The 22,187-nt window shown below is 37.8% G+C and overlaps 1 protein-coding gene across 4 annotated transcripts in view; it reads right to left on the reverse strand.

The window, feature by feature from the left end:
• Nucleotides 1-22,187, reverse strand: part of Focad (focadhesin) — a 399,091-nt gene that overhangs the window by 212,433 nt on the left and 164,471 nt on the right. For all 4 annotated transcript variants that reach the window (XM_029569601.1, XM_008845526.3, XM_008845525.3 and 1 more), the window contains 3 exons: nucleotides 2,638-2,742; nucleotides 1,878-1,979; nucleotides 1,252-1,382 (listed from right to left, as the gene is read on the reverse strand). In XM_029569601.1, coding sequence (XP_029425461.1) covers nucleotides 1,252-1,382; nucleotides 1,878-1,979; nucleotides 2,638-2,742 — 338 coding nt within the window. The remainder of the gene's footprint in view (nucleotides 1-1,251; nucleotides 1,383-1,877; nucleotides 1,980-2,637; nucleotides 2,743-22,187) is intronic.

The following is a 22,187-nucleotide window of genomic DNA, read 5'->3' on the forward strand; positions in this document are numbered from 1 at the left end:
CATTTATCTTGAAAGATGCAAGTTCAACACCCAAGACCCACATAGAGGTGAAAGAAAGAACTGACTCCACAAAGCTGTCCTCTGATCTGCACAAGCAAGCTATTTCACTTGTACAAAAACATATATATCAAGCACACACAAAAATAAACAGATAAATAAATTTATTTATTTTTAAAAAAGAAAATGATATTCCAAAACAGGAAAAAGTTTAAAATATTTGAGGGTAGGAAAAAAAGGGACATGAATAAGCTACCCAAGACTTATCTACTCTGATATCCAAACTTTCTAACGCCTCATCCTTAACTGTGTAAAATAAGAATGTCAGCTAATAACTTTGCATCTCTGATATGTGTTCCATGCCAAGATATCAATATCCAGACAGCCAGATCTTTAATTGCATATGTGTAACTTTACTTGCACAATTATTATCATGTTGTAAAAAGACTGAGAAAAAAAGGCAGAATTGCTAGGGCTTAGATTCGTATACAGTCTGACTCAAGATTTTACTTGAAACAGGAATAATCCATGCAGTCAGCAACTGGGTCAACCTATTGCACATCCTCATCCTCGGAAAGCATCATTCATACTGGGGCCCTTGAAAAAAGTAAGAATATGCTCAGAGCAATTCTTCAGTGCAGCAGTGTAGGTGACAAGTCAAGATACTGGACTACAAATGATACCAAATGCACCCAATTTGTTTCCTCTAATGCATTTTCTCTAGCACCAGATGGAAGTAGAACTTTGCTTGGGTTACTTCACTCGTAGCTCTTCAGCTTGCTTATCTAGAATCTAGAATGGCAGAGCCAGTTCTCTGTCTGCACGCCTTCTGAAAAGCTTATCCAATACAAGGAAATTCAACATCCTTTTCTCCCTTCTTACAACAATTTGATACAGTGTGTCACAAATGAGACCTTTACTACTCAAAGTACTTACAAGAATGAGGCCTAAGTGCACATGGCACCTATCTGTAATCTCACCACTCAAGAGGCTGAAATAGGAGGATCACGAGTACAAGGAATGAAACCCAGTCTCAAAAATAAAACAACAAAGATTTTATAGCTACAGTCTATTGCTTAATTTCCCTGGATTAATATGCAGAAAAATAGAAAACATAACTTATCTTACTGTAACATTAAATTACCCAGAAGGGGCCAGTTAGGACTACCAGGAAACCCTGTCTCAAAAAAAAAAAAAAAAAAAGTGAAGATAACATATGGTGATATGCACTCTGAAGAAGTAAGCACATCTTACCTCTGTTTACATATATCTCTGATTGACGCTGCTTTTGCAATCAGTTTCTCCCAGTGGAGCTCCTTGCCCACAGAGTGAGCAGGCACATCAGACATGGCCATGAAGCGCTGCAGTTCAGGATACACACGATCCTAATAAGGCAATTTAACAAAAAAGGTAGCATCCTAACTTGATCTGAATAATGATTATGCCCTATTTTCACCTCCAGATATTATATTTGCATTGAAAATTATCATGTATTTCTCCTAATCAGCAGAGAAGAATGCTGTTGTGATTGCTGAGGATTTTGTTCCAGACCCATGCTCAACCAGAAAACAAGGAGAAAGTTGCTAAATCTCATCCTAATTACAAAAGCTCTAATTAAAACCATATTTCTATTACTTTATCATCCAAATGGAGACATAAATTTCAGAAGTAGGGAGATAAGATTATTTTATGTTCTCAATTTCTGAGTTAAGTTCAACTGACTGTATACCTGATGAATCACATACATCATAATAAATCAAAGTGCCTCAATGATTGCATTGGTGACATTAATATTACTAAATCAGAGCACTGTCACAGAATTATTTTTCTTCAGTGAAAAGAACATGTTTAATATGCAATAAGTACATATCTTAGTTTACCTGCTTTTCCCACAGAGATGTCAAAAGGCGCAAAGTAATGGCCCTTAGTTGTGGAGTGGTGCCAAGCAATTGAATTACTCGCAAAATCTGTCCTATGCATACCTAGAAAAAAGTATTATGAAAATTTTTGGTTTCATAACAGAGGCAACTTCAAGATTGTAAAGGGCATTTTAAACTCTTTATTATAAAATAAAAGGTGGAACAGAAGCTTACAGAGCTACTACCCATCTCCTGAAAAGGGAAATAACTTTGGGAGAGCTGGGCAGCAAACCAAGTGACCACAAGGCTTGATCAACAGTCAGTGTGAAAATATGGATGTTAGATTTAAAAGAATTTTTAAATATTATAATAGTTTGTCTTTATACATTATTTACTCTTAAAAGCAAAAGGGAAAGCAATCATCATGACAAAATTTAGAGCTAAAAATTTCATGAGGTCAAAGGGCTGGAGAGATGGTTCAGCAGTTAAGAGCAGGGACTGCTCTTCCAGAGAACCCCGGTTCAATTTCCAGCACCCACATAGCATCTAACAACAATTCATAATTCCAGTTCCAGGGGATCCAACATGCTCTTCTGACCTTTGCAAGAGATGCAACTACATACATGCAATGCACTTATATACATAAAATAAAAATAATAAAATATATAAAAAATATTTTTAAAAAGTAAAAAAATTTTTCATAAGACCAAATAGAATTCAATGCACCAACTGTTTAGGTTTTGTTTCCTCCTCTCTCCCAAGTAAACTGGTTAATACCAACCTTGTGAACACCAAGTGCAGGTAAAGTATACAATATATCATTGTATAATACAGGATCTAGTGGCCTTCCCAATTTGAACAGCAAAACTGGAATAAGATTTGGTACCTAAGATTAATTTAAAGAATATGTTAATTATGCCTTGTTCTGAAAACAGTCTATAAAACATTGTTGATCTCTTTCAAAGGAATAATATGACTGTGGATGAATTAGGGACAAAAACTCCAGTCAGCTATACATTATTAGCAGCAACTCCACAATACTGTTCTATGTCTTCTATAATCAGCTTCTAAACATCAGTCAGAAAAGTATATTTCTGTGGCACATGCCTTTAATCCCAGCATTCAGGAGGCACAGATGGATCTCTGAGAGAAGAAGGCCAGCCTGGTCCAAGACAGCTAGGGCTACAGGGAGACCATGTCTCAAAACAAAAACAAAATTTTTAAAAAGAAGTATATTTCTTACACAATTATGATGTTAACTCTCTGGACAATACAAAAGTTGTTAAGATCTCATCTACCCCAAAGAAGTGTATAACTCCAACAAACAGTTAACACTTAACCTATATAAACAATAAATAACTCCACATACTGATATATTCAATTAGGTTACTCCAGTATGAAATAAACAGAGGTTAATAGTTTAAAGTGCCTCTGTTTCAATCTCTATGTATAACACAATAAATAAAAGAGGCAATTTATTCATGTTGGTAATATGGTAATATTTCCCAAACTGATCTCCATTCAGTACAGTCCCTATTAAAATTTAAGATGGATTTTTTGCCAATATTGAGACTAGACCTACAATTCATATGCAAAAGCAAGAGACTCTGGAAAGTCAAAACAATTTTGAATAGGGAACACAATTTGAAGACTTATATGTCCCATGTCCAAACTTATTACAAAGCCAAAATAATTAGAAAAGTATGGTACTAACAAAAGGATAGAAATATATCTTAATAAAATACAATGCAGACTCCAGAAATTAATACATATATTTAGAGTCATCAAATGACAGTGAATAAAGATGACAAGAAAAAAACACGGGCAGGGGAGACTAGTTAAGAAATAATACTAGTTCAAAACCAGGAAGAAACATGATTTGAATTCTTGCGAGGTGGCACACTCCTTTACTCACAGCCCTCAGGAGGTAAAGGCAGGCAGATATCTGTGAGACTGAAGCCACCTTAGTTGAAATTGTGAGTTACAGCGATAGGGAGACCTTGTCTCAAAAGACGGGGGAGGGGGGAGAAAAGACATAATATCAGGGACTGAAGAGGTGACTCAGTGATCAAGGGCATTGGCTGCTCTTCCAGAGGACCAAGTTTGGCTCCCAGCACCCAGATGGCAATGAAGAACCATCCCTAAATCCAGTTCTAGGGGATACAATATCCTTTTCTGGCTTTGTGGACATTGCACACATGGGTGCCTTTACATACATGCAGGCAAAACACTTATACACTAAAATTTAAAAATTAATTTTTAAAAAAGAAATAAAAGTCGTAACAACTAGATATTCACATGCAGAACAATGAAATTGGACCCGTTTCCTATGTGAAATGTAAGAATTAACTTTAATGGATCTTAAACTTAAATCTAACAGCTAAATCTATAAAATACCTAAGAAAAATATGAGAGTACTTTGTGATGTTGGATTAAGCAAAACCTTTAGATATGATAACAAATGCTCAAGCAACAAAAGAGAAATGGATTTCATCAAATTACAAATGCTTGCCCATGCTGGTGAGAGGGCACAGCAGGAGGTGCTTGCCACTGATTCCTAGAACCCACATTAAAGGTAAAAGGAGAAAACTGACTTCACAGACGTTGTCATGACATTTACATGCTCACTATGGCACACGTGCCCATATACATACATCAAATATACACAAAATAACAAATAAATTTAAAAGGTTTTCCTTCAAAAAATACTATTAAGAAAGTAAAAAAAAAAAAAAAGCAAACCATAGAACATGAGAAAATATTTGTAAGTCTCCTATCTATCTAGACAGACTATATAAAGAATGCTTACAACTCAATAAAGGCAAGAAAAACAATCCAACTTAAAGAGGCCAAAGGATATGAATATGCATTTCCCCAGGAAGATAAAAGGCCAACATAAGGGAAAATACGTTCAATATTATTATTGGCCATAATGTAAAGCAAACAAAAAGCATTAAGATAGCACTTCACACTCAACAAGAAGGCTGCAATCACAAAGACAACAGTAATGAATGCAGCTCAGTTTGCAAAGTGCTTGCCTAAAATGCACAAAGCCTGGATCTGATTCCCAGCACAATATGATCCAGGTGTGGTGGCACATGCATGTAATCCCAGTCAGGAGAGACTGGAAAATTAGAAGTTCAAGGTCATTTCATCTACATAATGATTTCTAGGTCCCCCCCCCAAAAAAAGGACAAGGATTAAATGTTATTAAGGCTATGAATGCTGAAGTGCTCCTGGTAGAATATAAATCAGTACAGACCTTTGGAAAATAGCCCCTTTGAGAACCACTGAGCAGTTCCTCAAATGGCTAAAAAGAATTGCCCTATAATACAGCAATTATAATCTGAGATAACTAAGAGAAAACAAAATACGTACTTAACACAAACTTGTAAATGAGAGGCTGTGGGATGGTTCGGCAATTAAGGGTGCTCGCCACCAAGCCCGACAAGTTGAGTTCAATCCCCAGAACCCATATGATGGAAGAAGACTGACTCTGCAAGTTGTCCTCTGACTTAAATTATATGCACCATGGCATGTGAATACACACACACACACACACACACACACACACACACACACAATAATTTTTAACTTGTAAACAAATGTTCAAAGTATTTTTCAGCATGGCCAAAGAGTAGAAATAATCTAAATGTTCATCAATGATAAAGGAATAAATACAATAGAATATAACTAAATAGAACCAATATTCAGCCATAAAAAGAAACGAATTACTGATAACATATTAAAGCATGGGTACACCTTGAAAACATCAGACTAAGTGAAAACAGACAATCATAAAAGGCCACATGTTGTATGATCTAATTTATATGTATAGAATGCCAGAATAGGCAACTCTACAGTGAAAGAAAGTAGATTTAACAGTTTCCTAGAACCATGTAAGGAACAGAGAAAAGAGGACAGAGACTGGCCACTAATAAATGTAATGTTTCTTTTGACAGTAATGAAAATGTTCTCAAACTGATTGTGGCAATGCCTGTTCAATTTTATTTTTTTTAAAAAATGAAATGTACACTTGAATGGGTAAATTGCATGGTGTGTGAATAATGAATATTCACCAGCCTAATATGAATATTTTAAAAATTCAATTAAATAAGTGCACATAGCACATGCTGCAAACTTAGTACCATGGATGCCAAAGCAAGAGGACTACAGGTTGGAGAACAACCTGGACTATACAGTAAGTTAGGCCCAGCCCAGACTATATAAAAGACCCTATTTAAAAATTATATTTAATTTATGATTCTCTACTATAATCATGGTCTTAATAGACCAAAACTGTAGTACTAAAAAATAACCTTCCATGCCCCATATATCAAAGGACTGTTGTCCAATATGTTAATTTCCTCTATCTGCTCTATCTTACTTAGAATGCCTCCTTCTTCTAAGCTTAGAAGGAATCGACTCTAATTCAATATTTAGGTGGAAACATAAAGTCTTAACCCTACTACCCAAATCATGGACAGATAAAAATGAATCCACTAATGATCCTTGCCATACTAGACCATGATGGCATGTGGGACTCACCCTACAGTGGCTACAGCCTCACAGCATACAACCAGAATTTATCATGTTTTCAAACAAATGCTAGGGTGACACTAGAACCAAAATTCTACCCCCCTCACCTAAGACAAATGAAAGGAGATAATTTTTTGAACTGCCTTATTTCCCATCTTAATTAAAAGCAAAAAGTTATCTTAAATTGTCTTGCATGGGTCTCAATGAATTATCCTTTATGTGATGATTTCTACCAGGACACTATAATGGGTCTTTAGTTCTGGGAAAGGCAATTAGAGCACTTAGTGAGTGGCATTTTATTAAATAGTAATTTAATCTTGTGGTTTTTACACAAATGTTTCAATTATATTGCCAGGAGAGAGATTAAAAATACTGTATTTATACCTAAAAGTATAGTTTCTTTAAGAGCCTTATCCCAAAAAATATATTTGGCTTTTTCTCTGGCAAGTTCATAAATCAAGAAACAATGTTAGAGATGCTACTGTAAATAATCTTGGATTTAATGTAGTTCTTTAGGCATAATAACCCAAATTAAATGCCCACTGAAGAAGAAAGAATAAACCAAAGCTACTGCATTAGAATTACACAAATTAAATGTGTCTGTGGTTAATTTTTACCTAAAAGTATGAACTGACATTTTTCTAATGAAATATCATACATGCACATTTATTTACCTGAATGTCATTACCAGCTCTTGCGCTGCCTGCTTTTTAACCTTTGAGTCTCCAGAAGCAAGTGGGGGAGGGGGAACCCTCCAATTTTACCTTAAATTGAAACTGAGGTGATAAATACTGTTATTAACTATCTTGAAATCTGGCTTCGCATAACTCAATGTTTCTTCATACTCAGAGTTTAAATCATTGATGATTTTAAATCATGGGATTGTTCAGAAATCATAAGCCTATCAGAAAATTTTTCAGCAGAAATTTTACAAGCAAGAAGGAAACAAAATGATGAATTAAAAAAAAACAACCTGAAAAAACAAGAATACCATATGTGAAAAACTGCCAAAATTTCAAAAATTAAGGAAAAAGAAAAAAATTCTCTTGATACACAAAACTTAGAGTGAGTTCATGACCACTAGACCTGTCTGATAAGAAAATGTTCAAGGGACTCCTTTGAATTGAAAAACAAGTGCACTAGATAGTAACAGAAAAGTAAGTATAAAGCTTACTGAATGTAAAAATGTAAAACAAAACCCTGTAATGCATGATTCATATATCTCTATGTACTAGCTTGCCTTCAATTGCCATAACAAAACACTCTAACCAATAACAACTTGGGGAAGAAAGGGTTTATTTACCTTACATCTCCAGAGTCACAGTTCATCACTGAGGGAGCCCAAAGTAGGAACTCAGGGCAGGAAACAAGGTAGGAACTAAAGCATAGGCCATAAAGGAATGTTGCTTACTGGCTTGCTCCCCTGGACCATGTTCAGCCTGCTTTCTTATGCAATACAGAACAAACTGCCCAGGGGTGGCACTGCCCACAGTGGGCTGGGCCCTCCCACATCACTCAAAAATCAAGAAAATAACTCAAGGACATGGCCACAGGCCAGTCCAATGGAGGTGGTTCCCCGGTTGAGGCTCCCTCAGGCCAGGTGTGTCAAGTTGACAACTAAAGCTATCCAACACAAACTACAAGCTGTTTTTTTGTTTTTTTCATTTATTTATTTATTGGGGGGCATGCAATAGTGCACAGATAAAGGACAGAGGACAACTTGCAGGGGTCTGCCAAGTGGATTCTGAGGATTAAAATTAAGTCATTTAGGTTTGGTAACAAGTACATTTACCTGCTGAGCCATTTCACTGGCCCATATATCACTTTCAATCCTATCACATGAGTAAAAACAAAAAAAGTATAAATTATAACTAAAAATAAATAAATGGGCAACTATAAAAAGGTATACTTTTGACATTCAAAACAGGAGAAATAGATTAAAATACAGAGTTTATGTATGTGATTGAAGTTTATGTAAGTTACAGCTTAAAATATTGTTTTATGGCCAGGTGTGGTGGCGCAAGCCTTTAATTCCAGCACTTGGGAGGCAGAGGCAGGTGGATCTCTGTGAGTTTAAGGCCAGTCTGGTATACAAAGTGAGTTCCAGGACATGATGTTTCTATAAGCCCCATTATAACCATAAAGAAAATAGCCATAAAAATATACAAAACAAATAAGCAATCCAGGTATGTACACAAACAACAATAAAACACAAAGATAGCAAGAAATGACAAAAAGCTACCAATCAGACAAAAAGCAATTAACAACTCTTTCTATCACTCCACTAATTTGATTCAATTTAAATGGATTAAACTCACAATCAAAAGACAAAAGTTCCTGAATGCATAAAGAAAGCAAGAATCAACTATATACAGTCTACAAAACACTCACTTATGATTTAATGACACATGAATGAAAGCAAAAGAATCTTATATACAAATGGTAGTCAAGAGAAAACCAAAGGTACCAGACATCAAGAGAAAATAAAGGTACCAAATATCAGATAATAGAAATTAGATTTCTTAAAAAGAATTGACAAAGTGAAAAATTAAAAATAAAACTACAATGGGTATTTACCCAAAAGAACTGAAATGAGGCCCTCAAGAAGACACACACTCATCATTGCAATATTGTTGACAATCACCAAGAAACAAAACGAACCTAAATGGTCATTAATAGATGGAGGAGAAACACAATGCTGCCTGTACTATTCAGTCTTTAAAAAGAAGGCAACCTTATCATATGTGACAACCTAGATGAACCTTGAAGAATTAGGCTACAAAGAAGCAAACCAGGAACAGAAGTACAAATACTGCATCATTCACTTATATAGTATCTACAGAGATTAGGCACTTAGAAGGAACACTAGAGTAGTAGTTGATGTTTGATAAAGACTTGAGGAGGTGTTGTTCTATAGGAACAGAGTTTCAGTCATGAGAAGTGAAAGCATTCCAGAGATCTGCAGTACAACAACACTCATAGAGTTAACAATATTAAAAAATATACTCAGAAATCAGTAAAGATAGATTTCATGTTATGTACTTCACACCACGAAAAAAAAAAAAAAAGTTAGTGCCTTAAGAGTCAGAAAGGCTTAGTAAAGTTTTCTTAGTTTAAGTTAACTACTTTATTCTCCATAGGATAAAATTGAAGCCCAGAGGGACTGCAAAGTTTCCTGATAGTCAGATGATGATAAGAGTTCATGTCTCCACGCACAACTCCATTCCTTTTTGGCAGAGTTGACAGAAAACAAAGACTCGAGACTATATGTTATAGGAATAGACAAGACATACAGTTGAGGGGAGGCAAAGAAGATAGAAATTAGCATCTCCCTAGGGTCTAGAAAATAACATACAGAATACAAAAAAAAACTAGGGATTCTAGGAAAAATACATATGTTGAAAACACTTCATGAGGACAGGGGCACACAAATACAGACACAGAAACACACACACATAGAATAATCTTTTAGACAGTTCTACATTAAAAATCATAAGTAGCACTATAAATTACAAGAAATAAAAAGGCTTTGTTACTACTTGTCAGTAATCAAATGAGAACACAAAATGATTATAACTAGCACTCTTTCTTAAAAGGGAAGTAGCTCATATTACATTACTATATGAGAATATAGTAATAAATCAGTATAAGTAAAAAATAAATAATAAATCAGTATAAGTAGAAAATAAAGTTGGCCATGAAAAGAAATAATTCAAGACAAACTATCCAATGGAAGTGAGAAGCAAATGTGAAAAGCAACAAAACCAAAAGAGCATTGATAGTTTGTATTTTATTCATATCCTTAGATTCAAGAGGTGCTGGCTGTATCCCCCCATAGGCTTAGGTATTTGAACACTTAGCACCCAGTTGGTGGTGTCCTTTGAGGACCTGTAGCCTTGTAAGAGGAGGCAAGTCATTGCAGGCTTTGAGAGTGCTTAGCCTTGCCTCATTTCCAGTTTGAAGTTGAGGATGTGATCACTCAGATTCCTGCTCCTGCCACCATTTCTGAGGTATATTGCCATGTGCTCCTGACATTAGAGAGGAAAACCCTCTGGAACTGAAAACCAAATCAAACTTTCTTTCTTGAATTGCTTTTGTTCATGGCATTTTTATCACACCAACAGAAAAGTAACTAATACACTGGCCAAATTTCCACCAATCCTTTGTCTTCTAATCTAAATTCCATATATACAGGTTTGTTTGCTACTTGTCAAAGCATAGGATCATATGCATAAAGTTAAAATGAAAAAGACAAATTTTTATAAAACAAAGAGAGACTATGCTGCATGGTATATATAGACAGAAGCATAAATGAAACTTTAATAATTTTAACAGTGAAAGAGCCTTTTAAAAATTCATGATTGGAGTTGGAACTGGTATCTCATGCATGTGCTAGCAGATAGACAAGGAACAGCTCTATTTAGCTACAACCAGACAGTGATCCACTAACACAAGGCAGCAAAGAAGTATGCTACTGTTCCAGGGCCCACACCTACTCTGCTTAGCTAGTGAGACCTCCCAAAGATGTCTCCACCCCAACCTTGGCCCAGGACTCCACTTGATCATCCTCCCTGAGACCTCATGATTAGAATGCGAGAACCCACCCACTGGATCTCTATAGTCTTGAAATGGGCCAAGGTCTCTTCAAACTGCTGGCAAACTCTTGACTAGTCAGCTTAGAAATATCCCGTCATGAACATATGAAAATTGCCCTGTTCTGACTTTTTTCTAATTCCTTGTCTAGAACTTGTATTGCTAATTACTCTTGCCTTTACTTCTCCTTCACATCTCCTATTCATGATTCAATGACTTTCTTTTCCCCTTAGAGAAAAGAATTATGCAATTTGGGAGTCTTTTAGATATACTCACTGACAGGGTACTCCAATTGCCTCACCCTCCATCCCTGTTCAGCATGGAAGAAGCCAGAGGGGTCTGTGTCCCTATTTCCTATTGGCAATTTGGGTAACCCATTCAGAGGATGGCGCGATAAGAATAGGAGGTAGGAATTGGCTAGGCAGTTAGGGTTAAAAGACCCCAAATAAGTGTAGCCAGTTTCTGGGCTAAAAGTCAAAATGTCCTTGGGCCTATTAGCAACATACTCCTGTTCCAAAGGCCAAAAATGTCAAAATGTCAAAAATATTTGGGACCTTGGCTCTAATCCTTAAAAGATTTTAGGGTTACCTCTTCAGAGGGGGGAATGTTGGAGGGGAGGGAGTGGGCATGGATTTGATCAAAACACCTTCTATGCATGTATGAAATTCTCAATAAAGTTTTGTAAATGTTGAAAAAAAAAAAACCACAAATAATAAGAGGTCATGAGGGGGATAATAAGGTAGGGGTGAAAAGGGTGAGTGGGTCTGAATATGAGCAAAATATATTATATTAAATTCTTAAATCAATAAAATATTTTTAAAAATCTAAAGCAAAAAAAAAAAAACACCATCTTATCAATAAAAAAAAATCAAAAGTGAGAACCTGAGGGTAACTATATCAACTAACTATTCATATGCAAAAAGAAAGCAACCAAGTTGCATCAACAACATAGACAGAATCAAACTTCAACTAAAGAAAGGCAGACTAGAATTTCATATCAAATATACAACCACCAGAAGAAATCCATATGCTCAGACCACAATGCAAAAACACAAAAATAGAGATAATATGTCACTATCCAAGACCCACCAGTCCACCAAAATAGACACTTACAGCAATGGAACACATTAGATAACCCAAACATGAGTTCATATAATTTCAGAGACCGGATTTTCAACAAAGCTGCTAAGCACACACAACGGCAGAAAGACAGTGTTGTCTACAAATGGCGCTGGCAAAACTGAATCTCCACCTACAGAAAAGTGAAAGTTGAGCCTTATATCTCACGTGTACAACAGTCAATCCAAATGGATCAAAGACCTCAATATAACCTCTCAAACTCAGAAACTGCTGGTAGAAAACATAGGCAGCACCGTCCAAGATACAGGCCTAGGAAAGGACTTTGTAAATCAGACACCAGCTGCTCAGGTGCCAAAGTCAACATCAATAAGTAGGACCTCATTAAATTATAAAGTTTCTGTACAGAATAAGAAACAACGAAGGAAGGGAAGAAGAAATCCACTGAGTAGGAGAAAATCTTCACCAGCTACACATTTGACAGAGGATTAATATCCAGAATATACAAAGAACTCAAAAAAGAATTAAGAAAATGAACAACCCAATAAAAAGGTACGTGATAGGCCTAAACAGAGAGTTCTCAAGAGAAGAAATAAAAATGGCTAAGAAGCACCTTAAAAAGTGCTCAACATCCTTAGTAATTAAAGAAATGCAGATTAAAAGCCACTTGAAGATTCCATCTTACCCCAATCAGATTGGAAAAGATCAAGAGAACAAAAGACTCCAAATGCTGGAGACGCTGGGAATGCGAACTCGTGAAACCACTATGGAAAGCAGTGTGGAGAACCCTCAAAAAACTAAAAATGAACATACCATACAATCCAGTAATATCACTCCTTGGCATTTACCCAAAGGACTCATCAATACTGTACATACCTGTACATCCATGTTTGCTGCTGGTCTCTTCACAATAGCTAAGAAATGGAAAACAATCTAAATGTCCCTCAACTGACAAATGGTTGATGAAAATGTGGTTCATCTACTCAATGGAATTCTACTCAACAATAAGAAAAGATGAAATTTGCAGTTAAATGGATGGAGCTAGAGAGTGTGATACTAAGTGAACTAACACAAACTCAGAAAAGCAAGCGATGTTTATTCTCCCTCATTTGTGGGTTGTAGCACCAATCCCTTATATGTGAGTATATAAATTCTGATGTAACACCAGGAGCCAGGGAAAGGGAAAGGACACATGGAGGTAAAGAACAAGAAACAATCTGAAAGGGGGACAGTAGGGAACAGATGGTACCTGAGGGGGAGTGGGAAAAGTGGGAGTAATCTGCAGGGAGCAGAGGAGGGGGGGACATGCAAGGGACCATGGTGTGGGAGAGGGAGGGAAGTCAGGAGAGGAACGATGGCAGGAGTCTGGAAGCCTGGGGTGGGGAGGATAATGGGGGCCCTGTGACTAGGGAGGGAGTAAGGAAGCCAGATAGGAGAAAAAAAGAGTGGAGATGAGTGAATCTGGGGGGGGGGCTAGGAAACCTAGAGGGAAAAGTGATGTCCTAAAACCCTATGAAAAATGTACATGGAGTGTATGAACACTAATGCATATGTATACCTGGGAGCCACTTGGCAGGGAACACAGTGCCACACAGAAGAGACCTCCCCTAGAGTAACAAGCATGCCATACAGCACACATCAAAGAGGCTTCTTTCTGCAACAGGTGGAGGCTACTGCAAAGTTGTATATCTGATCAGCCACAGAGAACATATGCCTGGGAGACATCTGCAGTCGAATCTCTAAAACTAAGGCTCATGGAACACAGTAGAATAAGGGCTGAAGAGAGAGCTAACACAGCCCTCACCTCTCACCAGTGAGGCTTCCTTGTACATCAGAGTGCAATACACATAGAAGACCACAACTGGCCAATTATTGGCGAGTAAGAGGCTGTAGAGGGTAGGATGGGACTCCTATAGGGAACCTCACCCACCCACAGCACAGGGAACATTGCAGAAGAGGAGGAAAGATTGTAAGAGCCAGGGCTGGTTCATGAACACAGGGAGGTGGAAGCCTCCAGTCCACTGGAGGCTTGCTCATGTGGGCCTGTGGCAGCAGTGTATTTGAGCATGTGACCCATGTCAGCTCAGTTAAGCAAGGGCCCAAAGGGGAGGTGAGAAATAGATGGCAGGCCAGCACTAGGTTGAGAAATATTTGAGACTGATTGCAGCTGGGTGAGGGAGAGTATGATTTACATACAACCACTGGTTGGGCTGACTAGGCTCCAGTGGACTCATTTACACCAAAGGATATTTGGGTACAAACACCTGAATGTATAAGACTCAGCATGTATGGCAGAGTGCATAGGGTTCAGTGGGGGGACAGGGGGAGGCATGGATGGGGGAGGGGGTCTGGATTTGAGTGGGAAATGTATGAAACTTAAAAAGCCCAATGAAAAAAAGTGGGAAAAAAAAAAAACCCACCAGTCTTTGAAGTGTACAGCAATGAGAACTACCCAGAGGAATTTCAGAATGCAGAATTGAAAATATCGATAATAAACATTAGGAAAGAATTCAACAACTTTGAAGAACACACAAAGAACTCAATGAACTCAAAGACAATAGTAATGAACTCCTAACTGAAGCTCAAATTTATATTTTATATATATGGTTGAATGAACTGACACCAAAAATTCTGTACTTAAGTGAATTGACTGGACTGGAGAGATAGCTCAGAAGTTAAGAGCACTGGCTCACTGGCTGCTCTTACAGAGGACCTGAGTTAGATTGCCAGCACCCACATGGCAGCTAACAACCATCTATAACTCTAGTTCCAGAGGATCTGACACCCCCTTCTGTCTCCTAGGTCACTGCATGACACAGGTGCACTTATGCACATGCAGGCAATATATTCATACACATAAAATAAAAGTAATTTTAAAAAAAAGAAGTGAATTGACAAAAGAGAAATAATGCAAAAAATTCAAAACAAAATGAAGATGGAATTGAAATTTTCAATAAACCAATTGGAAACAATGAGAGTCTTACAAGCAGAATGAAGGAAATGGAAAAGAGACTATCAATATAGAAAAACAAAGTTGAAAAACTGGATCACTCAAGCTGAGAATATGAAACTTTTTAAAAGACAGGACTGGTGGGGCTGGAAAGATAGCTCAGCAGTTAGGAAGGGAAAAAGAGAGGAGAGATAAATAGTGCCTAGCTAGTATAAAAGACCAGAGGGAATTGTGTTAGTCCAAAAACCTACTGAAAAATAACACATACAATATCTCTACGTGAATCCATGTGTATAGCTGCAGACTACATAACAAGAAACAGTGTCAGATAGGAGAAATCTTCCTTTGAGTTGTAGGGCAAGGGTAGTCCAAGAGACTCCCAAAATTACACAGGCTATAGCCACAGCCCTTGATTGTCTCCAAGAACTTGAAGGTAAGACTCTATTGCTGAAGACAGAACATACTTCGGACACAGAATTTGGAGCAATGGAGCTGGAACTGACCTGGAAGCCACTTCCCCTGATGACCAGCTCTCAAAGCTTTGGAGCTGTTAAGGGAGGACATGAATCAATAGTCCAACCGCAGGTTCAAGGCCTAAAAACCACATCAATGACCAGCACAGCAAACAACATAGGTATAGTAGTGACACTTTTATCTTGTGGATGGTCAACAGCTACCTAATTGGACTTAAAGTCCACTCAATGGGAGGAAACTCATGTGTGATGAGTTTCATGTGGTACTGTAAACCTTGCCAAATACATAGTTGGAGAGGCCATAGATCTTACAGAAATATCCAATACTACCACATCCCTAAATAAATGTAATTTCTTACCATGTGCATAATAGGGATATTTAAATTTACAAACAACTATCCTAGTCACCACTTACCAAAGAAGCTTCTTTTCAACAGACAGAGATTATTACAGAGTTCCACAGTTTGTCACACACAGAGATTGTCTGTGAACTCCCCAAGTCTAAGTGGCACATCTAGGATGCAACCTCTACACCTAAGGCTCATAGAACATAGAACAAGGGATGAAGAGAACACTAATGCATCTTTGAATTCTCATCAATGAAGCTCCCTCATGCAACAGAGGGCCAGGAACACAAAAGGCCACAAATGGCCAAAATGTAGAGGATAAGAGTCTATAGAGTATGGGTCCTTGGACAGGACTCCTATACTAAAATCTACCCACCCATGGCTCAGGGACCATTGCAGAAGAGGGGGTGGAAAGACTGTAAGAGCCAAGAAGGAGGTGCATGACCATATGGAAATAGAGTCCTTAGAGTCCTACAGGCTTCTGGGACCCTTTTCATACACCTAAGCAACCTATACCAATGGTGTCAGCATACACAAGTGGAAAAAAACCCTCATCAGCTACATATCTACACATCCAGAACACACAGAACTCAAAAAACAAAGAATCAAGAAAACACATGACCCAATTAAAAGATGGTCTATGGATCTGAAGAGTTCTCAAAAGAAGAAATAACAATGGCTAAGAAACACCTTAAAAAGTGTTCAACATTGTCGGACATGAGGGCACACGCCTTTAATCTGAGCACTCAGGAGGCAGAGGCAAATGGCTCTCTATGAGATGGAGGACAGCCTGCTTACAGGACAGCTAGGGTTACAGGGAGAGCCTGTCTCAGAAAGACTAAAAAAAATTGCTCAGCATCCTTAGTAATTAGGGAAACCACTTTAAGATTTCATCTTATCTGCCATAATGACTCAGATCATAAGAAATGACACTAAATGATGCTAAGGATGCCAGAAAAGGGGAACTCCCATTTACTGCTGGTGGGATTACAAACTGGTGCAACCACTATGGAAACAATGTGAAGAAGTCTTTAAAAACAAAATGAAGTTTAATATAGGAGTCCTATCCAGGGACCACTCTGCAGTCTCTTATTCTCTAAAAATAGGACTCCTATATGAAATGTCACCCACCCACAGCTCAGGGCAAAAAGAGCAGAATCTGGGGCAAAAAGAACTTAAGAGTCAGAGTTGATGGATAAATATAAGGAAACAAGGGCTTCCAGGCCTCTAGGAACTTGCTCAAATGAACTTGCAACAATGATGACAGCATGCAGAAGATCCATGTTAACTCACTCAAACAAAAACCCAGCACAGAACTGGGGAAATGGGCAGCAGGTCCCAGCCCTAACCAAGGAACTATTGGCAACTGATTACTGCAGGTTGAGGGAGAGCAGATCTTTTAAAAATATTTTTATTGAGTTTTTGTGCATTTTAGATAATAGATCCTAAACAAATCTAGACCCCCTCCCCCATCTGAGGCCCCAATAGCAACCCGCCACACCAGATTTCATGCATTCTGTCATACATGTTGAGTGCTACCTGGTCAAGCATTTGTACCAGATGTTCCTCAGTACAAGTTCATCCATGGGAATCTAGTCAGTCTATCTGTAGTCACTTCCTTAAAGAAGATCTACTCTCCCAAACCTGTCAGTAATCTTTGCCCAATAGTTCTCGGTTACAGTTGAGGCCTGCTACCCATTTCCCTCATTCTGTGCTGGGTTTTTGTCTGATTGAGTCAACATGGGTCTTCTGCATGCTGTCACTATTGTTGCAAGTTCATATGAGCAAGTTCCCAGTGACTTACAACCCTCTGTTTCCTTATGTTCATACACCAATCCTGGCTCTTACAATAGTTCAAGCTCTCTCTGCAATGGTCCCTGAGCCATGGGTGGATATGGTTTAACACAAGAGTCCTATTCAGGGACACGCACACTGCAAGCTCTCTAAAACTTAACCCGTTGTATCCTTCTGTATGCATTGAACTCTGTTCTCTGAGGAAACTTCACTGGTGAGGGTTGAGGGATGTATTGATATTTTCTCTACCCCCTATTCTGCTTTGTTCCATGAGCCTTAGGTTTAGCAGTGTCACTTAGGGCTGGGCATCTCTCAGACATATAGTCTCTGTGTGTGACCAGTTGAAGAACTGTGTAAGAGCCTCCATCTGTTCTATAAAGCAGATTCTTTGGTGACATATGGTAAGTAATTTAATTTTTCACTGACCAACAAAGAGTATATTTTCTTTGAGGAAGAGACTCTAGAGAAGCTGACTAGACTTCAGTGGATGAACTTGTACCAACGGACATCTGGGCACAAACGCTTGACCTGATAAGACTTAACACATATGATAGAATGCATGAAATCTGGTGTGTGGAGCTATCAGGGAGTGCAAATGGGGGATGGAGTCTAAATTTGATTACAAACTATTAAATGAAATGCACAAAAACTCAAAATAGTTTAAAAAAATGAAAATGAATCTGCATTTGGTTATACCACTCCTTGGCACATATTCAAAGGATGTCTTCTATTACAGATACCAGTGCATCAAGGTTTATTGCTACTCTTTTCACAATAGCTAAGAAATGGAAACAACCGAAATGCCCTTCAACTGATGAACGGATAATGAAAATCTGGTAAAATTACACAATGTAGTACTACTCAGCAGTAAAGATAAACAAAATCATGAAATTTGCAGGTAAATGGATGGAACTAGAAACTATTTTACTAAGTGAAGTAACAGAGGCTCAGAAAAACAAGTGACATATTGTCTCATTCTTTGTGGCTCTTAGTTCCAAATCTTTATATATATGAGTATATATCCTGATGTAACCACAAGAGTCAGGAAAATGGAAAGGAACTATTGGGGTAATGGAAAAGAAGGACAGCGAGAGATGGGAATAGTAGGAGACTGGTGTTACCAAAGGAAAAACAGGGGAAATGGGGTTACTTTAACTGGGGAGGGAGGAGAGAAGGGTTAGATACGGAGAGAAAGATAAGTAATGTTTGGGTGGTGTAAAAAACCAGAGGAAAATATATTAGTTCAAAAGTCTACTAAAAAATACACATACAATATGAGTGTGTGTGTAGAGCTGAAGGCTATATAATAAGAAACACAGAGTTAGACAGGAAAAACCTCCCTTCAGGTTGTTAGTCAGAGTAGTCCAAGAGACTCCCAAAATAACACAGGCTATTGCCATAGCCCTTGATTACCTCCCAGAACTTGAAGACAAAGCCCTATTGCCAAAAACTGAACATACTTTGAAGACGGAACTTGAAGCAAGTTGGAACTGACCTGGACGCCTCCTCCCTGATACTATAGAGAAGATACTATACAAGCTACTAAGGGACAAAAATCAATCAATGGTTCAACCCTACTTGTAAAGCCTAATAACCACAACAACGAACAGCACAACAAACCCTCTCTATTGGTGCAGCAATGGAATTTTATCTTGGGGGTAATCAATTGCTATCTAACTGGACTTAAAGCCCTCTCAGTGAGGGGGAACTCATGTGGTACTGTAAACATAACCAAATGCACATGGCTAGAGAAGTCAATAGATCCTAGAGGAAAACCTAAGTCTGTCACATCCCTTGACAAACGTAATTTCTTACCATATGCTAAATATAAATCCTTATACTTACAGGCAAATACAACTCTCACCACTCATCAAAGAAGCTTCTTTTTTGTAATGGATGAAGTTCTACAACTGGTCACACACAATGAATAAGTGCCTGTGGGATGCTGAGGCCTAAATGACACATCTACAATGGAACCTCTACACCTAAGACTCACAGAATATAGCAGAACAGGGGTAGGGGAAATACTAATGCATCTCTCAACTCTCACCAGTAATGCTTCCTTATGTAACAGAGGGTGATTAACTCAGAAAGTCACAACTGGCTAAAACGTAGAGAATAAGAGACTGCAGAGTGTGTGTCCTTGGATAGGACTCCTATATTAAACGTCACCCACCAAGAGCTCAGCAACCATTGCAGAAGGGGTGAAAAGACTCTAAGAGCCAAGGGTGGTGGGTGACTACAAGGAAACAGAGCTTTCCAGGCATCTGAGAATTTTCCCTATGAACTTACAGCAATGGTCTCCAAGATCCAGCAAACTCCAATCAGACAAAAACCCAGCATAGAACTGGGAAATTGGGTAAGAACCAACCTTAGCTGAGGAACTACTGGCAGCTGATCACTGCTGAGTGATGGAGCATTGGTCTTCTTTAAGGGAGTGATGCCGGACAGGCTGACCAGGGTCCTGTGGATGAACTCATAAAGGGATGGGCACACAAACTTGACCTGATCCGCCTTAACATACATGACAAAATGTATAAAATGCGGTGGTCAGGGAAGGGGGGCACCTGGGAGGGGAGGGTCTAAATATGATTGAAATGTATGAAATGCAAAAAATTCAATTAGAATTTATATATTGTAAAATAAAAGTAGTGTAACTTTTTAAAAAATTATTTTCATTTTAGGTGTAGGAGTGTTTTGCCCACATGTATATATGTACACCACAGGTATATGATGCCTGCAGAGGCAAGAAGGCACTGGATCCCCTAGAACCGGAGACAGTGCAGTTGTTAGCTGTCATGCAGGTGCTCAGAACCATGTACAGTTGTTAGCTGCCATGTGAGTGCTAGGAACCAAATCCAGGACCTCTGGACAAGCACTAAGTTATCTTAACTGCTGAGCCATCGCTCCAGTCCTATAAAAATGTATCTTTTGTTGAACATAGGTTATAAACAATACTGTATTTGATTATGTCATTTAATTCACACAGTTAATGAGGTAAATTCTTTTATAATTCTCCTTTTAGATAAAAGAATACATTTATTATGTTGTAACAGAATCTATAGTATATTTTGAAATATTACAAGAACTAAGAAAATTTTATTTTGATTATTGGTACAGGAGGTTTGTCCACCTTTCTTTAAATGCAACCAAAACATAAATAGGAAAAAACTAATCCCTATTATAAAAATAAATACCATTATTTTCATATCCTACAAAAATACTACCAACCGTGACAAAGACAAACAACTGAGTAGCACAAAATTCTTCTTGAATGGGAAATCAGTTGGAATTCACTAAAGAAAAATATTAATATTTGTATGGAACTTTCCAGTAACATCATGTACAACATCATTTAATCATCGAATCACTTCTCATAGATAACAACCAGAGGTTGCATGGACACTTACAATAACTTAGTTTCATTACTTTATCCTAAACTAATCAGGTTTTATCTCTTGTTCCAGGTTTATTTGCTTGGTTTTGTTTTGTTTTGATTTGATTTTTGTAGGGGTGGCAAGTCAAGCCACCTAAAAACTTTGTTCTGGGTTCCTAATTCCAAGAATTTTCAGAGACACAGCTTTAAGATAAGCAAAGTGTGCAGGTAGAATGGCTCAATTTTTTTAAGTGGACTTTAGCATTTAACACTTTGGAAAAAGGAAAATAAGGGATATTCCAACTTAAAATAAGCCTTGCAATACAATATGCAAGTAGCACCAGTCAGAGTTAAGTCATTTTTATTGGGCTTTTTTGTGAAAACATATTTATTAGGGATCAAGCCTTGGCTCACCTTGAAAAATAAAGCAATATTCGGTATACACTAAATGGCCAATTTATTTTTTAACGAGTAGACAACATGGCAAGAATGGTTTAGTACTTATAAATGCTAAATGTCTGGGAATGTCTTCACTGGCTATTTTAAACAGTTTCAAAGAGCAGACATGAGGATTCATTAGCTCTTAGCACATATGAACCTGCTCCAAAGGCAGCCAAGAGAGTTGCCTAGCAACAGTGCATTTTGCAGTTCTCATCATCCCCAAAGATGCTGTAGTAGCAGCAGCTAGGTCAAGTCTCTCATTAGCAACCTGACAAAGGGTTTCTATCTCCCATTTCACAAAATTATTTTTCTTTCCAGGTGAAGCTCAAATATCTATGCATGACTCTAACTGACGGTGTCTTTCCTTTTCTCTATTCCATGTTCTTCCCATTTCAAGATATGCTTTAATGAACACATCAAAATATCTGTAACAAAAGCAGGCATTGAGAAATCCAATAGAATTTATATCCCTATTCACATCATTCTAACAGTTCTATAGCTGTTAGCAATAAAGTAAGAAAGCTTTAGAGGAAAGGGGGTTGGAATAGAGAAATCAAATCATGAAAAGAGAAAAAAGTCAGCTACTGGAATTCAAAATTTATCCAAATCATTTGCAATGCTATCCCTATTTTCCATCTTCCTTGTCCCCACAAACACTGGCCTCAACCACCTTGCAAAAAAATGCAGCAAATTCCAGAGTGGTCATAAACTATAACCAATGGACAGACAAATAATAATGAA

This window comes from Nannospalax galili, unplaced genomic scaffold (assembly GCF_000622305.1).
Source record: "Nannospalax galili isolate Female #2095 unplaced genomic scaffold, S.galili_v1.0 scaffold1082, whole genome shotgun sequence".
NCBI classification, from domain to species: Eukaryota; Metazoa; Chordata; class Mammalia; order Rodentia; family Spalacidae; genus Nannospalax; species Nannospalax galili.